We start from the raw sequence: 26,197 nt of genomic DNA, 5'->3' as shown, positions 1-26,197 counted from the left end.
GCGCGTGTGTGGTGTGTGCAGGACGTGCAAGCCCAGTGCGCTGAAATGCAGCGCTCTCGTCTGCCTGCAAAGAGTTGCTCCACTCCCCCCGCTGCCCAGCGCACTCGGGGAGCGCCAGGGGGAGTCCTCGCCGGCCCGGGCTTCCCGCGACCCGGGAGCGCCGAGGGCTCGCCTGGCGGAGCTTAGCGCAGCTCGCTCGGCGCTGCCAGCGAGAGGGCGGGGTGGACACTGGGCTTCTGTGTGCCCGCCGCAGCCGTTGGTTGGCGGGCGCCCAATCTCGGGGCATGCCGCCGGAGCCTGGCCAGGACGCACCGTGAAAGACCAGTTTGGGGGAAGGCTTGACCCCCGGCGGCCCACAGAAGCCGGCGTCGGGAGCCCAGGCGGCGGGGCCGCTGCGATCGGGCTCGCAGCGCTGCAGCTGCGGGAGCCGCCGGCACCCCACCCCCTGCCCAGGTTCAGAGGGACTGAGGAGGAGGCATGGCCTCGGTGTTCATGTGCGGAGTGGAGGACCTGCTGTTCAGCGGCAGCCGCTTCGTGTGGAACCTGACCGTGTCCACGCTGCGGAGATGGTACACAGAGAGGCTGCGGGCTTGCCACCAGGTGCTGCGGACGTGGTGCGGACTGCGGGACGTGTACCAGGTGAGCCGGGGCCCGCGGCGCCCGAGGGCCCTAGCGGGATGCCGGGCGCTCCTGGGAAGCCGGTTGGTTCCACCTGTATGATTTTATTGTCCCTCTCCTTCCACCGCTCTCTTTTTCAACTCCTAGCGGGCTGCTCGGCTCTTGGGTCAAAAGCTCAGCAGCTATGGGTAACCGTTGTGTGACAAAGCTTGTGAATTTTCCCCATCGGGCATGGGGGGCACTTGTGAATTAGTCCCTGGCTTTGCAGACATCTATTAGCGAGTGATGGTGTATCTTAGCAGCAGAGCGTCTGCAGGGAGCAACTCTGACATTCACATGATTCCTTCTTTTTCATTTCATTGGGGTGAAGATAGGCATTTCAAGGAGCAAGGATTTCACACCGGTTTATGGTCAGAAGGGTCTGAATGGATTTGCATTCTTCCCTTTGATTTTATTTCAGCTTTCCTTCGGGCAGCCCCAACTTGCAAGGCAGAGCCAGGAAAAGCTGATTGTGTCTACTGGCTTTTGGAAGGAAGGACAGCAAATTGTGAACACTTTGCAGGAGGATGACAGGCTGGGGAAGGGAGGGGTGGCCTGGCTGAGCGTTGGAATGCTTACGTTTGGATTTACTCCCTGTCGTATAACACAGTCTCTTTATTTCTCTGCTAGGTCCCATCCTGCAGGCAAAAAATGCAGCAACTTTGCTCAGTCTCTCTGGGGCTACAGCTTCCCTTCATTTTTTTAAAACAGTCGTTTGTGGATTTAAAAGTCCTGTGCTTTGGTTGTTAATATTTTTCAGGTTTAAAAAATAATCTACATTGCATTTAGGAAGATTACACCTGGTGTTTACTATAGAATATAGTGTCACGTTTTCTTTCCTGTGATGTAGAGTTAGCTTTGTTGCAGTTCTTGGATTCTCCCTACTCTGACCACATTCTCCATATGGCTATGATTCATATCTCATTGTATTGAGTCCCATATGTGATCAAGCTTCTGGTGTTGATAAGCCATTGTCTTCCATCAATCAGGCAAAATTAAAAGACCGGCACCTGCGGTTAAACTGTGGGCATCTAAAGAATCAGCGTCCCCTTGTCATCCCTGACATCCCTATCATCCTTGTTAAAATGTGAGGAACATTATACTTTGTGCTTTCCCGACTCCTGCTTTGGATAACATGTCTGAGATGTCTTGCGTTTTGAAAGAATCCAAAAGCCAGGTTGAGAACCGGGACAGCATGTGGTGGTTTGAGAGGATTATGGAGCTGTGGATATAGCCCATCTGGCCACATTACACAGATCACCTAGCTTTTTGGAGCCAGAGGTGTGTCTGCCTCTCAGCCTGTTTCTCTTTTGGGAAATCATTGTTCAGTTTGGTCTGTAGGAGAAGTGACCCTGATATACTTTTGTTTTCACTTTTTAACATTTGAGAAACTTTCAAAAGGAGGGCACAAGTACTGTGGCCAACCATTCAGCCTTCATGCCTCTCCCCAAAGGCTCAGGGGACTTAACGGCTTACCTCGTCTACTGTTAGTGACCAATTCAAAAATGACGCTTCCAGAAACCTGAGACCCCACGAGTTCTTTACAAGGTTGATCAGTAATTATTTGTAAGCAGAACAGCGACTTGAAGGACTAACCTACTGAACTATAGGTTTTCTCTTCCGTAAAATGGATAGTGACTGAGCCAGTACCCTCTCATATTGATAAGAAGGAACATCTAAAATAACCATGGCCATTTTATGAGTATTGAGTCTTAAGCAGAAGATGATCTCCAAAGTTTGTGTCTTTGGAGAAAACTTGAAAATATTTTAAAACTTGAGAGAACTCTTAGATTTTTAAATTGTACAACATAGTTGTTAGCAAAGAAATACCGTTTCCTTTAATGCCTTTCCAACTTCAACAAGAAAGTACTAATGTAAATTGTATAGCATAGAATGACAGTAAAATAAAGTGGTTAATACCTTATACTCCAAGTTAAATAGACATGGGATAGGATAAATCCTACCTCTGCCTATGTATGATCATGGATAAGTTACTTAATTTTACTGTGCTTCAGTTTCATTGTTTATAAAATGAGAAATACAATAGTACTAACCACAGAGGTTAATATTAAAATTAATTGACGGTACCGAGAGCTTAGGAAACATTCAGTAAATGTTATCTGCTCTATCAGTTGGGGTATTTTTTATTGTAATAGGAAAATGAACTCAAAGTAACCTACAGAATAAAAAGTAGGGACTTTGGATGCAACTGAAAAATCTAGCAGTAGGATCAGGGCACTATGGTTGTCCCCCATGATTCTTTCAACCCTGTCTTGTTCATATATTGGCTTTATCTTCAGCTGGTTTCTTTCCTCATGATGGCAGATAGCTAAAGCAGTTCCGGGGCTTAGACCCACGTATCAACCCATATAGAAAGAAAGAGAATTTCTCAAAGCCACCAACTATCAAAAAAAATTCCCCAGTTTGCCCTCTGACGGGTCAGTTTAGGGTCTGTGCCCACCGCCAGTGCCATGCACTGATTGGCACAGGGAATGGGGTTGTAATTCATGCATTCCCAAAGGGAATGATATGGCCCCCAACAGGCAAACATCATTTCGTAAGGATGGGAGGGGGGCAAAAAAAAAAATCTTAGTCTTTATGTACAAAGCACAGATATACATACAGTACATAAACAGATACACAGTGTACTTACGGCCTTAGAATTCTGGGGGGAGTGAGGCGGCTAGCAAACAAAAAAATATCTTCAGAGGCTCCTTAAGGGAGTGATAACGAACACAAAGGTTGAGAAACCCTGAATTACGTTGATTGGCTTAGGCCAGTGGGAAAGCAGACCCATTTCTCGAAGCCGGGAGTGAGGTTGGCCCCGCCCAGACCACATGGCTGCCAGGCAATGGGGGGAGGGATGCAGTGTCCACTGTATCTGCATTATTAGAATCTCAAATGGTGAGATTCTAGCGCTCTTTAAATAAAATGATTATTTTTCAAGATAAGTACAAAGATTGATGCACTAATACATTTGTAAGTATTTTGCAACAGTAAACTATTTGAGTTATGGGGTTAGGGGGCCCATCATTAGAATACCAGTATTGCTATCCCATAATTATGAATTCTAAAACATAGAGAGGAATGTTCCATTATACTGCTCAAGTTTCTGGCATATGAATTGGAAACACCACAGGGTTACATATTTTATTGAACCCAATTTTTTATCATCTTGATGATAAAAAGGTGTCAATTTCTTGCTTCTAGTCTGAATAGTCTTGTTTGTAAAAAAAAACCCAGGATTCAATCACTCTAGAGAGAAAGGGTGGGGCGGGAGATATCCATTACACGAAATACCTGACAGTCCCCGGGGGTGTTTTGTTTATTCATATACTGTAGGTGAAATAAGATCTCTGCCTATTCATAAGGAACTTGACAACCACATTATTGCCTCGCCGGCACAGCCAGGAAGACATAATTTCTTTGGAATTGAACACTTCCTCCATTTCTAGATATTGGAGAGGCAAGAGACTTAATTTGCCAGAAACCATGAATAATTAAGATACTAGCTATAAGGCATTTCTGTAGTCATGTGACTAAATAAAAAGCAGACTGAGGCTGCACTGAGGCTGCCTTTTAACAAAGACTTACTTGATGAGTGAAGGTTTGAATTTGGTTGAAGTAGCAGACATGGGACATTCACCTTCCACTTAGGGCTGAATATTAAAAGCTGATATATCTCTCCTGCTTTTATCTTGCCCGGATGGGTTGCGATATCACAATTAAATAGATTTAACAAACAATTGAGGTGGAAAATGATGGGAGAATGTTGTTGAAAAAGGATCAACACCCTTTGCTTTTTATCAAGTGTGACACGTTCGAATGAAGCCCTCAGTTTGTTACTTGGGATTAAGTTTTCCCTTCATCTCCAGCGTCTCAAAGGTAGAATTTCTTGCAAACCCTGAATGGAGTCATCGCCCCCAGTAGGGGCAACTTGAACAGAATCTCGGGTACTTAAGGGACCATAAGAGGCTAGGTCAGCTGCACTGCACAGGTAGCTGGCAGTGAGGGGTGGCACGCAGGGCAGATCACAGCAGAGGCTGTGCGCTCAAACTTGAGCAAATCTGACCTTGAGTGAATTGCTTTTTCTCTCTGAACCTCATTTCCTCCTGGGTAAGAGGGGAGAACTGTAGTCCTGACATTCTGGGTAGTGTAAAAAATTCATGAGATCGTGTGTATAATACTGAGTGCTCTGCGTGGCACAAGCGAGTACTCAGTAAATGTTAGCTCTTGGATATGCAAAGGACTTAACACCAGACCCATAGAAGATACTCGATAAAGGGTAGCTTAGGGTTTTACTGTTGTTTTTACAAGTGAGACTAGTTCTGTGGAAACTGAATTCCCATCTTTACACGCAAAGATGTTCGATAAGAGAGACTGTGGAATCTCCCACAGCAGTGGATGTAGGATGGACCTTGGGTATCTGAGCTTGTGTTCCACACAGTAAACCCACAATTTTTTTAAGGCCCATACAAAAAATCTAGGAGGTCACAGGAGCTTGTAGTAGGGTCTCTACGGAGATAATCTCTTTATATTCCAAGACTCTGGTGATTCATAAATTGGTAACACCTGAACTTTTCATCCCACTGCATTGGTTATGAAAGACCAAGTCCTCCAAATGGCAATCCTTCATTGAGCCTTCAGTGACCTGTGTACATTTCAAACCATATATCCTTTGCTTGCCCCCGCCCTCCACTCTCCACAGCCTCCTGAATTATACAGACTAGAAGGGGGGCTGACAAGTAATTGGGTTGGCCAAAAAGTTTGTTTGGGTTTTTCGGCCAACCCAATACAATGCACAGGAGAAAACTGGCCTGCCTCCTGGTTTTGTAAATAAAGTTTTATTGGCACGCAGCCCTGCTCATTCATTTACACATTGTCCATGGCTGCTTTCAAACTATAATGGTAGAATTGAGTAGTTGTCACTCAACTACTTAGAGTTGAATAGTTGATACAAAGACTGTATTGGCCACACAGCCGAAAATATTTACTATCAGGCTCTTTACGGAGAAAGTCTGCCAATCTCCAGACTAGACAAAAACAATATATTGGGCAGAGAATGCTAGAAGAAGGAAAGTTTAGAATTCAGTCATGGAAAAATAGAACTTGAAGGAATATGGAAGAATTTTCTCTTAAAAAACCCAGTCACTAGGAAATTAATAAACAAATATTCAGGATCAGTGTTCAGTTTGCCTTTACTAGGTCCTGCGTTGTAGAATATGATTGGAGTTATAGATCGATTCATTCATTTGTCCGTTTATTCATACATAAAATAATTATCAGGTGCTTACCATGTCCCAGTTGCTGTGCCAAGGTGTTAGCAACACAAAGTCAAATAGATTATTTCCTGCCCTCAAGTAATCTGTTGTCAAGTAGGGGAGACAGTTAAGAAAATGAACCTCTGTGCAAGGGCTTTACCTGGGTCCTCTAGGTGCACAGTGGAGGGAGTTTCCGTCAGACAGGAGTGAAGCAAAAGGGGAGGGCACGGGAACCAAGGAAGCTTCCTACAGTAGGTGATTCTCAGGCTGAAGTCGGAAGGACAAGTAAGAGTTAGATAGACTAAGAAAGGCAGACGGGCATTTCAGGCATGAGGAAACAAGGCTCTGGGGGTGGGGGTTATAAAGAGTTTTTTAAGGCTGATGAGGAAAGAAAGAGACAGAGTCAAAGTCATAGACAGACAGGCAGATTTTGATTGAGAATAACATTCAACTTGAATGATCTTTTATTTTAAGGTTAGGATTTGATGTTTTTCTTCAGAACTTTGGGGTTGGGGGACAGGTTAAGTTAGAACTGTCCCTGGCAGTGGTGAGGCTGATAGATTTGGAAGAGGGTGGCATAGTGGAGGCAGGAAAGGGAAGGAAGTTAGGAGACCTGCAGTGATGTCGGTGTATTACTCAGGATAGGATAGGTTTTACTGCGGCAGCAAACAGCCCCAGGATCCTAACGGGTTAAAGAAATAAAGGTTTATTTTTGGTTTACACTACCTGTCCATTCACAGGTTGGCTGGAAGCTCTGCTCATCACTGTCACTCAGGCTCACAGAATGTTCTGGAACATTGCCAGTTGCCATGATAGAGAGTGAATCGCCTTTCAGGGCTTTGCACTGGCAATGCAATGCTTGGCCTCTAAGTAGCTCATGTCACTTGTCTCAAGAGATTGGTCAGAGCTGGTCACATCACTCACTCAACCACGGGAGCCAGGAAAAGCAGTCCTTCCATGGAACAGCATGAATACTGGTGCAGATTTGGTTCCTTAGGAAGCAGACTCTGAAACAGAGATGAACAAGCAGGAAGTTTACTGGAGGGTGCTCTGAGGGTCAGCACTGTAGAAGGGACTAGAAAGAGGGAGGACTGAGCAGAGGGAGAAATCGGGTTACAGTTTAAGCTCAACAAAGACCTCAGCTGACCTCACAGGTAGCCCCGAAACTGAGAGTTGTCCCCAGTTGGAACAAGAGGGCTGGATTTCCCCCCCAACCTTCATCAAACCATCATTAGAGATGGGCTGCCCTTGTATAAGTGGTGTGACCTTGAAGTAGGCAGCTCTCTTTAAGGAACAGCAGTTCCCAGAGGGGCTAAGAGCTCAAAAAACTCCAGGCAGCTGATGGAATAAGTCTGGGCAGCTCGTCACACAGCATCTTCTACAAATGTCTGCCCAACAGGTATTCACATCAAAGCCTGGACTGCAGCAGGGCCAGCGGGAAGGAAGTAGAGTAAGGACTGCATTGGTGTGAAGGATGTAGGATCTAGCTTTAAAACATGGCCTGACAATCAGGGCGTTCTCCCAGCTGGACCCTACATTCTGTTGAAGGAATTGGGCAACCATAGAGTCAGTTAATGGTAGCAACACATACAGAAAGAAGCAAAGACTTGGTTGGTAAATGACATACGAGTCCACTTATCACTGAGGAAATTCATCTTCTACATTTTCAGGTAACGAAAGACTAGGATTTTATGGCAGGAAATTGGGATGCTCAGATACCCCAAAATGAGAAAGAAAACTATCTTAATGTTTGAGTCCATCACTTGGCATAAATAAATTTCTAAAAGACTGTATGATTTAAGATCAACAAGATCAGTCTCAGGATCTCAAAAAAAGCATTTTTGAACCTTTGTTGTACAGCTTGAAAAACACTAAGTTAAGAATAGACTCTCCTGCCTTGTCAAGTTGGTGTCTGTTTTTCTCCTTCTATCTTTTCTTGGTGGAGCTGCAGCATGAAATAACTTCCTGTTCGTTCCCTACTTATGTTTATTCTGAATGTTATATTTGTGATGTCCAATTTGGTTGTTACGGAAAAGTGTGAATGATCAAATGGGATAAAAAAAATTGAAATTAACGGAAAAGTGTGAATGATCAAATGGGATAAAAAAATTGAAATTAACATCCATAAGTAATTACATACATGTGTGTGTATATGTACATACGGAAAAGATATAAATTCTGGCATCCTTGAAATAAACTTTCCCATGAAAGAGGCTGGTAAATGTGGTAAATTAAATAGTACCATTTTCCCCTAATGTCCTGATTGTTTTTAGTTTCTTGAATTTTGTGTTTGGGCAAAGCTCATTGCTTAAATAACTATTTTCTCCTTAACTAGGGCTTTTATATAGTCTTAGTGTCTTGACTTGACTAATAGCTGCTAATTATTAAGTAACTGCTATGTGCTGTGCCTTGTGCTTGGCACTTTACATGTATTATCTTTTTTTAAGAAAGATATCATTTGGGGAAGATGTCAACATACAACAATATAAAGGGTAATATAGGTAAAACCCCATGCACCCACCACTCAGTTTTAAGGCATCTCAACATTCTGCAAACATTCTGTTTGCTCCAGATACTTTTTTTGTAATATAATAAAATTTTACAGAATCAGTTGAAACCACCTTTATACCTCTCCTTTCTCCCTAAAAATAGTCCTATTCTGAAATTCGTGTTTTTCATTCCCAGGCATATTTTCATCATTTTGCCACATGTGTTTGTATCTATAAACAATATATATTATTTTTGTGTCTGTAAAATTTATTTAAGGATGTGTCATTCTGCTACCTTATTTTTCTCTCAATAGGCTTTTGGGATTTATCTCTAAATTCATTTTAACCCTTATATTCCATTGCATTAAACATACCAATCTCTTATTGATGGGCATTTAGGTTGCTTACAAATTTTCAGTGTCCCAAAATACTACACTGAAATTTTTGTATTTGTCTCTTTGTGCTTGTGAGCAAGAGCTTCTCTAGGGCAGCGGTCCCCAACCTTTTTGGCACCACGGACCGGTTTCATGGAAGACAATTTTTGCGCAAACCGGGGTGGGGGGGATGGTTTCAGGATGATTCAAGTGCATTACATTTATTGTGCACTTTATTTCTATTATTATTACGTTGTAATATATAATGAAATAATTATACAACTCACCATAATGCAGAATCAGTGGGAGCCCTGAGCTTGTTTTCACTTGCCACTCACTGATAGGGTTTTGATATGAGTCTGCAAGCAATTGATTTATTACGGTCTCTGTGCAGTCAAATCTCTCTGCTAATGATAATCTGTATTTGCAGCCACTCCCCAGCGCTAGCATCACCGCCTCAGCTCCACCTCGGATCATCAGGCATTAGATTCGCATAAGGAGCGAGCAACCTAGATCCCTGGCATGCGCAGTTCACAGTAGGGTTTGTGCTCCTATGAGAATCTAATGCTGCCGCTGATCTGACAGGAGGCGGAGCTCAGGTGGTAACGTGAGCGATGGGGAGCGGCTGTAAATACAGATGAAGCTTCAGTCACTCACCTGCCGCTCACCTCCTGCTGTGCGGCCCGGTTCCTAACAGGCCACAGACTCGTAGCAGTCCCGGGGGTTGAGGGCCCCTGCTCTAGGGTATATACTAAAAGGGAGACTTGCTAGGTTTTTAGCTTTATTAGATGTTGTGCCTTATCTCTGTCCTTATAATAACTCTTCAAAATGATATCATAAATCCCACTTTATTGGTTTTATATACTTATTAGCTAATAAAACATGATGCTGGAATTTGAACAGAGCTCTAGCTGACTCCAGTGCTTAGCCTTTTGCCACTGACTTGCTGCTTTATTTATTAAAGAGATACATAAAGATAGTATCTCATTTATTCACTTATTTGCTCAATCAACATTGGGTGAAAACATAGCTGAGTGCTTAAAAATGAAGTCTATAAAACTTCCTGAATTCAAATCCTAACTCACCTTTTGTTAGCCATGTGAGTTCTCTGAGATTTTTCTCATTAACTTTTTTCTGCTATAAAATACAGTTAATTATGGAACTCCCTTAAAGAGTTATGCTTCTGGGATTGTTATAAAATCAAGTGCATTAATATTTAAAAGCACTGAAAACAGTGTTAGGTATGTGTGTGGATGGATGGATGGATGCTTGGATGGATGGGTGGATGGACAAAGGGGTGGATGGATGGACAGATGGGCAGATGGTTGGATGGATAGATTAATGGGTGGATTGATGGTTGGATGGATGGATGAATCCCTCATGAATAATTATCTTCATATGTGCAGTGCTCTCCCACTTACGCATATGCATAACCTTTGGAGCTTCTAAAATCTGCAGAAGCATTGGCTCCTCCTTCCTCCCCTCCCCTCTGGATTAAGAACTATAGTCTAATGTAGCAAGCAGGAAAGGGGCCAATGACCACTGCACAGAGACATTGTACTCACATGGTTTCATGGCACAGCATTTTATCAGGAGACTCTGGCATCCTAATGCTGTTGTCTTTTTGGTTTATTCTATGAAAGCAAAGATTCTCACAACTGTTCAGTTGTTTTATTTCTGTGTCTCCAACAGGAAGCCATTAAACTTTCTCCCTCTCTACCCTGAGCCCCACTCTGTCAGAGCCCTAGATTCTCATGCATAAAGGCCCTGGGTCCCCACTGACTGCTGTCTTTCTCATCTGTATAAGCTCTCTTCTGATATGACTCTTAAATTTGCAACTGCTAAGGAGACCCTGTTATTATAGGCATCGTGCTACCCTTGGGTAATGTAGCCAGCAAATATTTTTACAGGAATTAGTCAGTCTCATTAAACTTTGGTTAGATGCTTATTAGCTAAGAGAGAAAAGAGCCTTGACAAAATAGGGAAATAGAATGGGCTTTAGTCAGTTGGACCTGGGTTACAAATCAAGGCTTCATCACTTACCAGCTGTGTGACCTTGAGCCACGCTCCTTAATTGCTCTCAGCTTGTTTCTTATACGAAAGATAAAATAAGATCTACATTTTAAGTTTGGTGTAAAAGTTAGAAATAACATGGATTGGGAAAAGGTAAACATTTGGATACCTTCACAAAGTTGATCCTAAGCCTAAAGTTGTCATGCTAGTTGTGATAAGTGCAAACTGTGACCAGTAATTAAGCCCAAACACCCACATTTACTAGTTGTGTGACGTGGGCAAGTTACATGATCTCTTCGTGCCTCCTTTTCTCGCATATGTGATGGGGATGGTAATAGTGCCTGCCTCTCAGGGTTGTTGAGAGAACAACACAAGGTCATGTAATAAAGGTCTCACTAGGGTGCCTGGCTCACAGTCAGCAGTTAAGAAGTGTCATTTCTACTTAATGAACATTTTCTATGTTGTCAAACATAGTGCTAAGCATTCTTTTCGGCCGTGCTGCCCGGCTTACGGGATCTTAGTTCCCTGACCAGGGATTGAACCTGGCCCCTTAGCAGTGAAAGCGCTGCATCCTAACCACTGAATTCCCTATTCCCTAAGCATTTCATATTTACCATTTCATTTAGTTCTCCTAACAACGACATGAAATAGGTACTATGAAACCCATTTGGCAGATGTGGAAATTGTTTAACGCTGTCAAGTCACTTAGCTGAGGGCAAAGATGGGGAGCTCAGATCTGTGTAAATCCAAATTCCATTCCCTCAGCCGTTGCATGGAATGGGCTTAGTTTGCGAACCATTCAGCCTCTTCCTTTTCTACATTTGCCTTCATGGAGTCCTTCCTAGGACTTTCCCAGTCTCTAATCTCTGCCTCTGCCAAAACCTGTAGCCAGAGCAGGTATTAATAAACTCATTGAGACTGAATAACTAGTGCCATTTTCCCTCTATAGTCTATTCCCAACCCAGCCTCCAGAGTGATTTTGTTAAAAGTAAGTCAGATCGTGTCATTGTCCCGTTCAGAACCCTCTAATGACTTCCCAACTCAGAAAAAGCCAGTCTCACCGAACCTACAAGACCCTGTGTAATTGGCATCCCCTTCTCTGGGTTCCTCCACCACCTACCCGCAGCAAACATGCTCAACTTCTGGTCTTTCTATTATTAATAGTATTAGTATTATATTCACTGTATTTATTTATGTGTTTACTGTGGTGCAATTAACATGTAACATTATATTGGTTTCAAATGTACAGCATAATGATTCGATATTTGTATACACTGTGAAATGATCACAACACGTCTAGTTAACATCCATAACCTCACGTAGTTGCAAATATTCTTTTCTTATGATGAGAGCTTTTAAGATCTACTCTCTTAGCAACTTTCAAATATACAATACAGTATTATTAACTATAGTTGCCATGTGGTAAATTACATCCCCGTGACTTAATTTATTTTATAACAGGAAGTTTGTACCTTTTGATCCCCTTCACCCATTTCACCCAACCCCCAACCCCGCCCTGGCAACCACCAATCTGTTCTTGTGTCTGTGAGCTGCCTCAACCTCTGGTCTCAACTTCCAACATTCTTTTTCTCTCTTAAGTCTCCTCCAGCAACGCTGACCTCTTTGCTGTTCCTTCAACCCCGCCAAGCACATTCCAACCTCAGAGCCTTTGCCCTTGGCGTTTTCTCTGCCTATAACCTTGTCACCCAGAGGTTCCTGTGGCCTGCTTCCCCCCCTCACTCCCTGCAGGTCTTTCTTCAGATACCATCCAAACAGAGAGGCCACCCCTGACTGCTCTCTTATCCTGCTTTATTCTTCTCTGTAACCCCATCACCACCTGACGTTAGGAATTTATTTGCTTATGTGCTTATTGTGTTTCCCCGACCAGACGGTTAGCTGAAGGCATGCAGAAACTTTGCTCTGTTCACTGTGGTATCCTCAGTGCCGGAACCTAATACTCCTTCGGAAATAGTTCTTGACCAAATGAACAAAGGGATCTGCTTTACATTTTAAGACGCTCGCTGTAGCCACTGTGAAGGGAGTGGTGAGGAAGGGGTAAGAGCAGTTAGGCTGTTTCTCGTGACCAGCTGAGGGACGATGGGAGACCTGGGCTGGAGTGGTGGCCACATATGCTGTAGGAAGACACGAAGAATTTGGAGGAGGAGGAAGCAGCAGGAAGGAGACTCTGTCCAAAGAGAATGTTTACAGTCTATGAAGTTTTGGAAACATCCAGGACAAAGCCATGTGTGTTGAAATGTATTTGTGTGTATGTGTTTATTCTTTTTCATTAGGGAAAATAGCCACAAGCCAGTGTAAGCTGATTGAGAATACATTGGTCTGTGCTCTCTGACAGCCATTTCATTAAGGAAGTAGCATTGCAGAGACCAGAACAGATTATTTCCTCCAGTTCCTGTAAAACGGGCTCAGTCAGGGACCCCAGCTTCTGTGTACAGCCAGCTGCAGGTCCCTGCCCATGCCCAGCCCAGGGTGGGGAAGTTGGCAGTTTCTGTAGTTCTTGTTAGCTCTTACTGTCAAGTGATCACTGTTTCCTGTGCCCAGCCCTGTGGTTAAGCTCTGGAAGGTGCCCTCTTTGGCCTGACTGATGCTGACAGACGTTTCAGACCTCTGGCTTCCTCTTCGTGGCACTCTGTGGACGTCGATTTTCATTCTGACCCTGTCTCAGGTCATTCCCATCCGCTGGAGCTAAGGATGGAAGGACCCTTTGGATTTGCCTGGATTCTTGGGGGAAAATTTTTTTTTTTCTTTCTGGTCTTCATTAGTGTTTAATTAAAAGCTTGCTTTCCCTAAGTCTTTGGCTGTGTCCAGGCTTTTTAAAATTCTGCAAGCGCAGACAATATAAAGGGAATTTGACCCTTTGAGTTACAAGAGCTGGTTATTGTGTCTAATTATCAACCTCAAATGATGACAGAATCATAATCTTCTAGAACAAAAAGGAATACGAGGCATTTTTCAAATATTTCCTGAAGACAAAGTACATTTACTTTCAATAAATAGTCCAATACCAGTTTTTCAATGAAATTAATGTTTAAGTTTGAAACAGTTTGGTTCAGAATATGAAGAATCCTAAGCATCCGCTCATAGTATTTAGATTTTGCGGTTTTTTCCTTCCTTAAGATTTTTATATATTAATCTTTCTAGGTATTGATGCCAGATATAGTTCCAGCCGAGCTCATAAGATTTTTGCTCTCAAATTCTTTCTGGAAATGAGATTTTTTTAGTGAATGTGTTTTTCCTTTAATAAACTTCAGAAGCCAACTCTGAGTTTCAAAAAAAAATTTTTTTGAGATATCAGTGCCAGAGTCTGAACAGTGCCGTTTATTCACCACCAAGTTGCATCAGTTTAATTTTTTTTTCAGGCTCAAACATTACATTAGGTTACAAATATAGCAAAAGTTTGCCACACCTTTATGCTGTATATTGTGTGTTTTAAGTACATCAAATTTAATTATATCCTTTTCTTTTTTTCTCCCTCTTTTTTTGGTGTATTTTCTCTGAGCTAAATAGGTCACATTTAAATGTATAAATAAATTACATATAGACATATATATGTGTGTGCTTATATATGTATATATGAGAATGTATAAATACACATACATATATGTGGCATGTGTGTATATATATGTATGTGTATATATGTATATCACTGTATCTGAAGTTTTTCCAGAAAATAAAACCATTAGCCAACATATTTACCAAACATCGCTTTTTTCCCCCAATCTTCAACATCACTTCTAAAGTTATATTACGACCCTGAAGTAATTAGCCAGTACCAATAATATGTTAGGTTCTGTAGTAAATTGTATTTTTCAGGAAATTGCTATCAATTTTGATGAAGTTCAGCAAATGAAAGCTTGGTCAACAACTTCATCTGTTGCCCTTAGTTTAAAAAAGAAGAAAATAGAAAACCAGAGAACTGGTCATGTGTAGAAGCTCCTGGTGACCTCCTGGCTCGGCTCAGCTCACTGGTCTGTGAAATGGGGCCATGGCATGGGCTGTCACACTGGAGGGTACTGGGTGTTAAGTAGACGGCAGTAGAGCAAATTACTCACAATGGAGCTCTTGCCCCCTCCCCTTCCCCAGCAACTACGTCCAAAAAGGAGGACGAGGCGGCTGGTTAAGGAATTGAGGGACCTATGAGGAAAAAGATGGAGGAAGCAGCCTGGGAAACAGCTGCCTTCCTCAGCCCAAGCTTCATTCATTATTTACAAATATTAATGCCATCGGTCTGTTTTAATAGAACTTGTAATGAGATGAACAGCTTTATCTATTTCCTTTTGAGTGATTTGCACATAATCTTTGGGAGCTAAGGATGTCGGAGCCAGATGGATATGAGCTCTAATCCTGTGCCTCATCCCTCACTGGTTGTATGACCCAGAGCATGATGCCTCATTCCTTTGCGCCTCGTTTTCTCAGCTGTGAAATGGGAACATAATATTTCATCATACTGCTGCCAGGTTTAAGTGAAACGATGCCCTGTGACTGCTCAGAATGGGGTCTGGGACATGACAAGAACTCAATACACTGTAGTTTAAGGAAAAGGCCCTGGTTACTAAAATAGGCCGAAAACGAAAAGGAAAAATCTTAGAAATGGGAAGCTCACTTCCTCTCTCGTCTACAGGAAGTTATCTAAAATAAGGATAAGAGAAGAGATGGACATTTTGAAGCAGAAGAATTAAATTATAACCTGGTAAATTGTTACAGCCTTTCCGTAGGACAGTTTAGTTGTAGCCAATCAAAATGTAAGATATGTGCCCTCTTTGACCAAACATTTCCATTTCAGGAAGTCATCTTAAGGACATGGTGGTATATGTGTAAGGATTTTCACAGCAGCATAATTTGAAATAGCAAGCCAGTGAAGACATGAATAAGAGAATGATTAATTAAATGATAGTCCCTCCGAAGCATGGGATTCTATGACATCAGTAGGAAAAGTGAAGTAGACCTATACATCACAGCCCCCCCAAAATTGTCATTGACCTATTTTGGGGTAAAAATAAACACAAAAGACAGAACAATATACAGGATGTGTATGTGTATATGTGTGTGTATGTCTAGAGACAAAAAGACACAAATAGGGGCTTCCCTGGTGGCGCAGTGGTTGAGAATCCGCCTGCCAATGCAGGGGACACGGGTTCAAGCCCTGGTCTGGGAAGATCCCACATGCCGCGGAGCAACTGGGCCCGTGAGCCACAACTACTGAGCCTGCGCGTCTGGAGCCTGTGCTCCACAGCAAGAGAGGCCGCGATACTGAGAGGCTCGCGCACCGCGATGAAGAGTGGCCCCCGCTTGCCACAACTAGAGAAGGCTCTGGCACAGAAACGAAGACCCAACACAGCCAATCAATCAATCAATCAATCAATCAATCAATACACAAATAAATACACAAATAAATGCAAGAAGTCTGTGTATATGTTCCTGTACATGGGAGAACAGGGTTGGAAATACATATACCAAGCCATTAATAATGTTTACCCCTGGGATATGTAAGTGGACGAAGAGAAAGGTTTCTACTTCTTTTACTTTAATAATTCTGAATTTAAATCGTTTATGGCAAGGATATATGTAACTTTTATAATTTTGTAAAACTTCCTATTCAAAACATTTGATCTGGGGCTTCCCTGGTGGTGCAGTGGTTAAGAATCTGCCTGCCAATGCCGGGGACACAGGTTCAAGCCTTGGTCCAGAAAGTTCCCACATGGCCGCGGAGCAGCTAAGCCCGTGCACCACAACTACTGAGCTTGCGTGCCACAACTACTGAAGCCCGCATGCCTAGAGCCCGTGCTCCGCAACAAGAGAAGCCACCACCATAAGAAGCCCACACACTGCAATGAAGAGAAGCCCTCACTCGCCGCAACAAGAGAAAGCCGGCGTGCGGCAACGAAGACCCAACGCAGCCAAAAATAAATAAATAAATAAATTTATTTAAAACAAAAACATTTGATCCAGGCTGTTGTGTAGAGTATTTCTGGAGAACAGGGATCTGTCCAATGTAACCTTGTGTCACAGCACCCGGCATGTAGCAGTGTCTCTCCACGTATTTATCTAGTATGTCTGTTTAATAATGACCAATAGTTATTATTGATGTGATCACTATTAAATAAAAAGCAATATTTGTGTTCCTTGGAGAACCATAGAGTTTTTTTATCATTAAAATAACATAAGTCCATAAATTTAATTGTTATAGAAATGCATGGCTTAAAAGTGAGTCTTTTATCAATGGTATATATTCACCGAATACTTTCTAAACATATAGTGACTTACATATTACATTAATATAAATTTTTACAGAGGTGAGATCATTCTATACATGCTAATTTGAAATGTATTTACTTACACATCTTAGATGGTGTTCTGTCTCTGTTTTTCATAACTGCTGTGTATTCAATGGTATGAATGTATCTCAATTAATTTCGGTAATCCCCTATTAATAGACATTTAGGTTGTTTCCAAAATTTTACTAAGACAAATGTTACCATGAACATCCTTATATGCAAAACGTTTGTGGGAGAATTTCTGTAAGATACATAGCTCATTTGGAAGGAATTTGGATTTCCAAAAAGTTGTACCAATTTCTGATGCCACTGAGTGAACAAGAATCCTTCTTTTCCATACCGTGGCCAACAATTTTTGATTTATACCATGGTGCTAGCAAAAAATTTATATTTTATATCTGTTTTCATTTTATCTCCTTAATTAGTGGAGCTGTCTGCTTTTCATAACCTTCTTAAGGGCCCTGATGCTTGGAACACTGGAATTGTACTTGCCTGAGAGCATCAGGGAAAGCATATTTTGCATTTCATCACAGTATAAATTAGTTTGCATGCTTTAGAGCAAATTTTAGTGTCTTAGACAATGTTTGTCCTCTCACAGTGATATGGAATTTCCTTGTATAGTTAAAGTAAGTTTATGTAGAGCATTGCTGGTTGAAATCCAAGTATCATAAAGATAGATTTTCGTATAGTCTCTCTGCCATGTAGTAAAGTCTTAAGATTTACAAATAGCTCGGAATAGTTATTTCTTTTTGCATTCGTTACACTGTTTGGTTTCAAACTATGGTGTCCCCAAGTACTATTTAGTAGATTTCAAAAGATCTTGTTTTATCTCATCTGTAAACATTCTCAACCTCATTAAATAAGCTTGAAAGTGATCACCAAGGCTTTATTATTTTTTTAAACAAGGGATAAATCTTAGGGCAGGAGAACAGAACGATGTGCCATCTTTTGAATGCCCAAGGACTTCAAGCTTATTTGGCCCTCTAAATCCATATTTATTAAGTTAAATATAATTTTAAAAAATATATAATTAAATATAATTTAGCCAGAGTTGAATTGTTTCAGTGAGATTTCATAGCCACAAGCGACTATGAAACTGTCATTTGTCTTATTTCGGGAGGCACCAGAACTGATTACTTGGGAGATGATTGAAACTGCAAGTCCTGTTAATGTCATGGTTATTTGAGAGACTGCACCTTGAGGGTGAGGATGGGTTGACCTGCAGATTTGTTTGTGTATAGACTTTCACCAGGGCCAGCCTAACTCAGAGTTAAATTGGAATTGCTACAGGAAACCCATCAAAGAGGGCTTTTGTCATGTGTTAGCTGGCCAGCACTCACCATTGGCGTTCTGTTAGCTCCCCGACTCCCTTCTGGCGGTGCCCACCAGGCAGATGACAAAAAGGCAGGTCCCCGTGCAGACTTCCTACCATGGCCACCAAGGGAGCCAGATCTTCCTGTCTGCCCCTGTTCATCTAGGGGGCAGGCTTGAGGTCTCAACCAGGCTTGTGATACCTCTGTGCTCCTGCACTCTGAGTTTTGAGCTAGAGGAGGGAACGTTTGCAAGTAAGAACCATCAAAGCAGCAGTGGGGGCGGGACACAGACAAGATAGTCGTTGTATGACATGGTGTCAGCTGTGTCTGCTCCCTTATGCGGGGGTTCTCTTGTTTCCTGTTCATTTTCTAAGCCTGCTTCCAGGAGCCATTTTTTTCCTTCTTCCATCCTGAGAGGCCTTATTTGGCTCAGGGATCAATACCACCTCCCATGTGACTTAGGAATATCCTGGTAGGTCTCTAAGCCAGTGCTTCTCAACATTTTTCATGTTGTAGCGTACACACGAGATGCTAATACCTGTATGGTACACAGGGTAAATGTATATGAGGCCGCTCAGAGCTTGAGGTGACCATTTGCAGGATCTTAGGCTGCCTTGAGGGCTGAGAGGACCAATAGTTCAGGATACTCTATTGCCTGTTATATCCACACATTGGTTGTGAAGCTGTGGTCAAAGTTAATCATGTGGCCTTATTCCTCTTGCCAGTGATTGGTTTAGGGTAAACATATGACCTAGCTCTGGCCAATGGGGTGCAATTTGCTGATGCATTTCTTTTTTTTTTAAATTTATTTTTGGCTGCATTGGGTCTTCGTTGCTGCGCGCGGGCTTTCTCTAGTTGCAGTGAGCGGGAGCTACTCTTTGTTGCTGTGCGCGGGTTTCTCATTGCGGTGGCTTCTCTTGTTGTGGAGCACGGGCTCTAGGTGCGTGGGCTTCAGTAGTTGTGGCACAGGGGCTTAGTTGCTCTGCGGCATGTGGGATCTTCCTGGACCAGGGCTTGAACCCGTGGCACCTGCATTGACAGGTGGATTCTTAACCACTGTGCCACCAGGGAAGCCCTGATGCATTTCTTGAAAAACTCTCTTACTCTTAAAAAGAGACATAGAAGAAAGAGATGATCCTTCTTTTGGAGTAGGGATGTGATGCCTGGAAGAGTGGCAGCTATATTGTAACCATGAGGGAATGTTAGTTTCAGGAGAGCATGCTGAGTGGAAAAATAGAAGGAACCTGGAACTTTGATGGCAGTACTAATCTGTGGACCTCACCAACCTTGGAACTACCCTCCCTTTAGATAGTGAGATAATCGATTCATATCATTAAAGTTATTTTTACTTTTTGTTTGTTTGTTACTTACTGCAAAAAGCACTCTGATATAAGATCTGCTCAGGACTTGAAGATCACGACTTAGAGAAGAGTTGTCCAACAAAAAATGTGCTCAAAATAAAAAAACTTTTGTGGAAAGAATGGAACAAGAACTGGAGATGTACTGGTAAAAGGAAAATGTCTAAGTTCAGAGTAAGTTGGATAAAAGTAGAAGGAAACTCATTTTTTTAAAAAGTGCTTTACATTAAAAAGTACAGCATTTCTTTATTAATATAGTAGTATTGACCAGAAATATTTGCCAGCATCTCAGTGAAACATTAGAGAAAGGAAAAAGATTTTAATTAACAACTGCAAGAGGCAGAAGAGCTTATGAGTCAGAAGCCCTGAGCCCTGGAGCCAAACTGTCTAGTTTCATATCCTGCATCTGCTGCTTCCTAGCTGTGTGACTTCCTGTAAGTTACTTAACCTCTCTGTGCTTCATTTTTCTCATCATCTGTAAAATAAAGATAATAATAGTCCCTACCTCAAAGGTATTATTGGATATATCTTTATAAAGTATAGGAACAGCATCTGGTGTATATTAAGTACTATGTAACTGTTTGCTATTATTAATTTGCAATTATCATCCAAATCTATACACGTGTAAAAAAAAAGTCACTTAAACACGGGTGCTTCTACCACTACACAGTCACTAAAGTGGCTAAATTAAGAAGCTCTATAATACCAAGTGTTGGCAAAGACCTCTCATACATTACTGATGGGAGTGTAAAATTGTGTAGTCTTTTGGGAAACTGGCAGTTCCTTAAAAAATTAAACATGCTTCCACCCCATGATCTATTAGCTCCACTCCTATGTATTTATTCAAGAGAAATGAAAACTTATATACATACATACATACTCACATACAAACACACAGATACACACATACAAACCTTGTAAATGAATGTTCATAGCATATTTCTTTATAATACCTGCAAACTGGAAATAGCTCAGATTTCCATTAACAGGAGAGTAGATAAATAACCTGTAGTATATTCATGCAATGGAATACCTACTCAGCAATAAAAAATGAATTAACTGCAAATATATCCAACACCCTGAATGAATTTCAGAAACATTTTGCTCAGTGAAAGAACATTCATCAAAGAATTCATAGTCTATAATTCGATTCATATGACATTCTAGAACAGGAAAAACTAACCTATGGTAATAGAAATCTGAACAGTGATTGCTTATGGGGGATGGGGAAACATTGGCAGAGGCAATTGGCAGAATATTCTGGAAATATTCTTTATCTTGGTAAGGGTGTGGATAATATAGGTGTACACATTTGTCAAAATTCGTCAAATTGTAATACTTAAAGGATGTATATTTTACTATTTATAACTATTCTTTAAATGAAACAAAAAGCAATAGCAGACTGTGTAGCAATAGCAATAGCTGTGTAGGTCTTGGAAAGTATCAATAAACGTACAAGATGAGCATCTTTTCATCCCATGTTGCAAGAAAGATATCAAAAACTGTGAGAGTCATGTCAAAAGGGCATAGGAGTTGACTTGAAGAATCTCCCATTGGCCAGTATGGGACAATTTGAACATCACTAAGGACAACAATTTTAATAGATTGAAACACATATAATATATTTAAATTCATGAGTTTATAAATACTTTAAAAACCAATTTGGCCACCATTGGAAGTGCCAACTCACTATTTTGAAAACTGGTAAATAAAGGTGAAGAATCAAGCATTTGTTGCCTTTTCTTTATGAATTGTACCACTAGGTAACCCATTAGTAGATGAGAGGAAATTTCGCACTACAGAAATATTCTGGCTCAAAGTAAAGGGTGATAGAATTGGAAAGTCATCATATTGCAACCCTTAGTCAATTAAATGATCTAGCTATTGAACTAACATCACAAAAAGAGACAGCCCTAATGAGAAAACACAGATTGGTGACCAATGAGACAATCTTGCCCAAAAAGATCTAACTGGAATCTGATCAAGCCTTCAGACTCAATCAACCTACAGGAAATATGGTGGACAAAGGACCATATTAAATGACACCAGAGAGATGTAATCAGCAGAACTCAGATGGCAGGAGAAATGGCAGGATAAACAGCCCTGTTTCTTCAACAACAAATAAATTGCAATGAGAGAGAGAAAAAGAGAGAGAAGAGAGAAAAAGAGAGGGAGAAGATGAATGGAAGGGGAACTTACAGATTAACAGAAACCTAAGAGAAATAACAACAAATTGCAAAATGTAGACATTTTTGGATCTTGATTCAAACAAATTTGAAAAAAACACATTCATAAGACAATTGGAAATTTGAACACTAACTGCATATCTGATGATATTAATGAATATTGTTTTAGGTAATTGGGGTTGTCTTTTAAAAGAGTCCTTAGCTGTTATATTGAAATATTTACAGATGAAATTACTTGAAGTCTTAATTTTCTCCAAAGTAATACGTACAGAAGGACAGAAAGTGGATGAGAATCTTAATGAAACAAGATTAGCCATGTGTTATAACTGTTGAAATTGGGTGATGGATACACGGAAGTTCATTATACCCGTCTGTCCCTTTTTCTAAGGGCTTGAAATTTTCCACCATAAAAAGTTCTGTTTCGATTTCAAAGGAACACAAAGGGAGAGAAAAGGGGGAAAACCAAACCAAACGAAAAAAAAAAAAAAAACAAACAGATTCTGCAGAAATACAGGAAGGAAATCTAACAGCATGTTGTTAACCCCTGGATGCATTTCTCATTGTCTGCAAAAGCCGAATGAGAAGGCAGTTTAAGACTGAAAGCCCCGGGTTCGAATCCTGTTCTTCTGCACCCAGTTGGGGGGACTTCTGTTACCAGATCTTTTGAGCCTCTGTCTCTCATCTGTAAAATAGAGATGAACAAGTACCCACTTGATAGGGTTGCTGTCAGGATAAAAGAAGAATCTGTGTAAAGCACGGGGCGTAGTACCTGGTACCAGTCAGCACTCGATAAATGTGGGCTGTTGAGTATTAGTTTATTGCATGTGACATTTAAAACAGAAGATAAAACAATGAATATATGTACTTTACAATGAATGTTGGAGCATTTTTGATGACTTCTGAACTTCCAAAGCCTTTTTCTGTTCATATTTCCAAACACAGGGGTGAGATTAGATTTTACAGTGTCCATCGCCTGAAAAACTGCATGTGCCTTATGTAAAAACCAAGTCAAAACTCATGGCACTCATCTTATGAAACAGAAAGGAGCCCACTACAATGCCTACTTTTCTCCTTAACTTTTTCACCTCTGTTTTTCTGTTTTGGGTTAGGAAAGCAAGAGAATCCGCCTAGAACAAGAAACTTCCCTCTTTTTCTGCCTGAAGGGGAATGTGAATAACGGACTTTTCCATCAGGGTTGTTTTTCCTGGACATGGTGTGCCCCCTCCAACTGCTAAAACATGTGATCCTGAAGGAGACCTTAAATAAACTTCAAATGTTCCTTACCGGTCAGCAGTGCTGTCCCAATTCTAGTAAATTATGAATTTGTTTTCTGTATTTGGTGTTCTTCCTTTTTGAACAGAAGTTCTATTCATTCAGAATATGAGTTGAGAGATTTCCATGTGCCACGTGTTATAGCCCCAAACAAGGCAGAAGTGGTCCTGAACTCAGCCCCCAGATATCCACATGGCTGGCTCTTTTTTTTTTTTTGGCCATGACCAGGGATTGAACCTGGGCCACGGCAGTGAAAGCACCAAATCCTAACCACTAGACCACCAGGGAACTCCCCTGGCTGGCTCCTTCTTAATCTCCAGCCCCTCCATCCCTCTTCATCACATCCTCCTGCTTTAGTTTCTTCACAGGTCTTAACCCTCACCTGGAATGACCTTATTTATTAATTAATTTATTTTTTATTTCTTGCCCCCCTCTGGAGTCTCTCCTTTTCATCACTGTTTCCCCACCACCTAGCCTAGTACCCAGCAGAACCAGCTACATAATTGGTAGGACCCAGTGCAGACTGAAAATGTGGGACCCCTTGTTCAAAATGTATTAAGAATTACAAGACAGCAGAGCATTAAACAAGGTTGGTGCCCTTCTGAGCGTGGGATCCTGTGGGACTCTGCCGGTCTTACAGCCATTATTATTAGGCACCCCCAAAATAGTTATTGGAATGAATGCAGATCTAAGAGAAACCATCAGGGACCCAAGGAACGCTGGCATCCAGATCGATAAAAGATTGAAAACAGGAACTAGCATGTGTGTAAAAGGGATGCATGATTCCTCAACTGCAGGGTTGACTGTGAGGTGAAAAGTAAGATGATTGCTCTGCTCACCTTGAGAAACACTGAGTCTGGGCTGTAAATCCCTCGAGGGTCAGGACCGTAGTGTTTTCATCTTTGATTTCCCTTGCAGGGCTTCTGCACGTCCGTGGTGCTCCATGAATATTTGGAAAGAACTGAATTGGTTCTAGAAGTAGAATTAGAGAAGGATGAGGAGTTATGAAAGAAATATTCTTTTCTTTAACACAAACCTCACTAAATTTAGGAGGAGATGAGCTGGTCTTTAAGTTTGTCGTTTGAGTTTATGACAAGTGGTTCAGAGCTGTGTCAGCCATCAGAGTTTTGGAAAACTGCAATACATTGTGTTGGGATTTTATGGTGTGTCTGGCATTCATTTGATATATGAAGTGTTCTGTGATGAAAGTGATAGTTTTGTGATAAATGCAAAGCTTCTCATAAAGATTCCTAAGACTGTATTTCTTTAAAAATCTGGTCTACACTTTCACATATTTTCCCCAAAAATGATGGACCTTATTCCCCTTGTCCCACTTCCAGGATGGTGAAAGCGTCCACAAAGTCACCATATACTTATCCAAGCTCACCAGTTAGTGATCAGCGAATTGTGTCACAATTTGCGCTTTATAGGCATAATTTCACGTATGCCCATCTTTCATTTGGACCTATTCCGGGGATATAATTTCATTTTCTTTTTTTTTTTCATTTTTTTAAAAAAAGTGTATTTCATTGAAATATAGTTGATTTACAATGTTGTGTTAATTTCTGGGGCTATTTTTGTTTTTTGTTTTTTCATTTTCAATGGGACTCCGTAACAGGGCTCCCTGAGTCTGCATTCTTGGATCCCAGGTTAAGCCCTGCCCCGTGTCTGACTGCCCAGCAAGAGCCATTTGGAAGAGCAGTGGTTTCAGGTTGGATGTAGAGTGAGGTTTTCTGCTATTCCTGTGTGGGCCTTTCTATGCCAGTTCTAAAGGACCTCTTCCTAACTAATGCACTGACCACAGAGCTCCTATCTGATGTTACAGTGCTGCAGGAACTGTCCTTTTACCCAAGGCTGAATCCCTGGTACCTTGGCCTCCCCATGTCTTTGTACCCCACCCAGCTCCCCAATGCTGTGTCGATAATCATTCAACTTGTTAAACAGTATTGGTCAGCTTGATGAAGGGTATCTGATTCCAGTTATCCTGTCTCCCATGAACTGCTGTATTAGATAGGACCTTTCTGTTTGCAAACCAATTTTTAAAAAATTTAAATTAGCTTAAGTAGAAATAGAAATGACAGTGATTCAGACAGTCATTGGAGTCTGTCTCCAGCACTTCTGTCTGGCCTGAGGTACTCTAGTACCCCAGGCTCTCATCCCAACAGCTTTTTAACTCCAGAACAAAGACAAACACACTTCTTCCCTCATCCCTATAACTAGGGAATATTGGGGCCGGGTATTTTTATTGGTTATTCCTGAATCACATGTTAATTATCCCTTGATATAGGGGCCTGAGGTTAGCTCACCCTAATGATTTGGATGGTACCCTCATAGAAAAGCAGGGATCTGTGATTAGAAAAAGTGAAACAGACTTTGGATGGGCAAAAACAACAGATACTTACTCTGATCATCTAGTTCTAATCCTCCCGTGTGCTCCCACGACCATACCCTGACCTTGCCCCAACCCTGTATTTGGTCTGTCAAGTCACTTCACCTGGTTCTTCATGTTGGCCTTAATCTCCTAGTTTTATCCCATTCTGTTGCCTCTATTCTGAAACTATTTATCAAAATTCTGATTGTCCTTCGACAGTGAAAAGTTCTTACCTTACAATTGGAAATGTCACACTAGTTTTCTCAGTAGGCTATTCAACCTGGTGAGAAAAGTGACCATTTATTGAGTTTTTCCTGCTATATATACCCAAATAGAAGGTTCCCTCAAATATAAAGTCACTCATCTTCCCACTAAGAAGATTCAAAACCGGTGTTTTAGGCCAACCTGAATGTATAAAAAGTTAGCAATGTAGATGAAATGGTCCAGTATTTACTTCTAATATTTAAGATCATTTGTCCTATGGATTAATAATTCGGGTAATTGCTGTCTTGCACTTTCCCTCTTTTTGAAGTAATTTTTTTCAGCCTCTCCACATGCATCTGTGTGTTGGCCCTGAAACAAAAGTCCCTCTTTAAATCATCCTTCTAGC

The 26,197-nt window shown here is 41.4% G+C and overlaps 1 protein-coding gene across 1 annotated transcript in view; it reads left to right on the top strand.

The window, feature by feature from the left end:
- Window positions 1-210: 210 nt before the first annotated feature.
- FRMD4B (FERM domain containing 4B) overlaps window positions 211-26,197 on the top strand; it is a 183,284-nt gene continuing 157,297 nt past the window's right edge. The window contains 1 exon segment of the mRNA XM_036868317.1: window positions 211-639. Coding sequence (XP_036724212.1) covers window positions 478-639 — 162 coding nt within the window. The 5' untranslated portion in view covers window positions 211-477.

This window comes from Balaenoptera musculus, chromosome 11 (assembly GCF_009873245.2).
Source record: "Balaenoptera musculus isolate JJ_BM4_2016_0621 chromosome 11, mBalMus1.pri.v3, whole genome shotgun sequence".
NCBI lineage: Eukaryota > Metazoa > Chordata > Mammalia > Artiodactyla > Balaenopteridae > Balaenoptera > Balaenoptera musculus.
The sequence above is the reverse complement of the archived record's forward strand: the minus strand, read 5'-3'. Positions and strand labels throughout refer to the sequence as shown.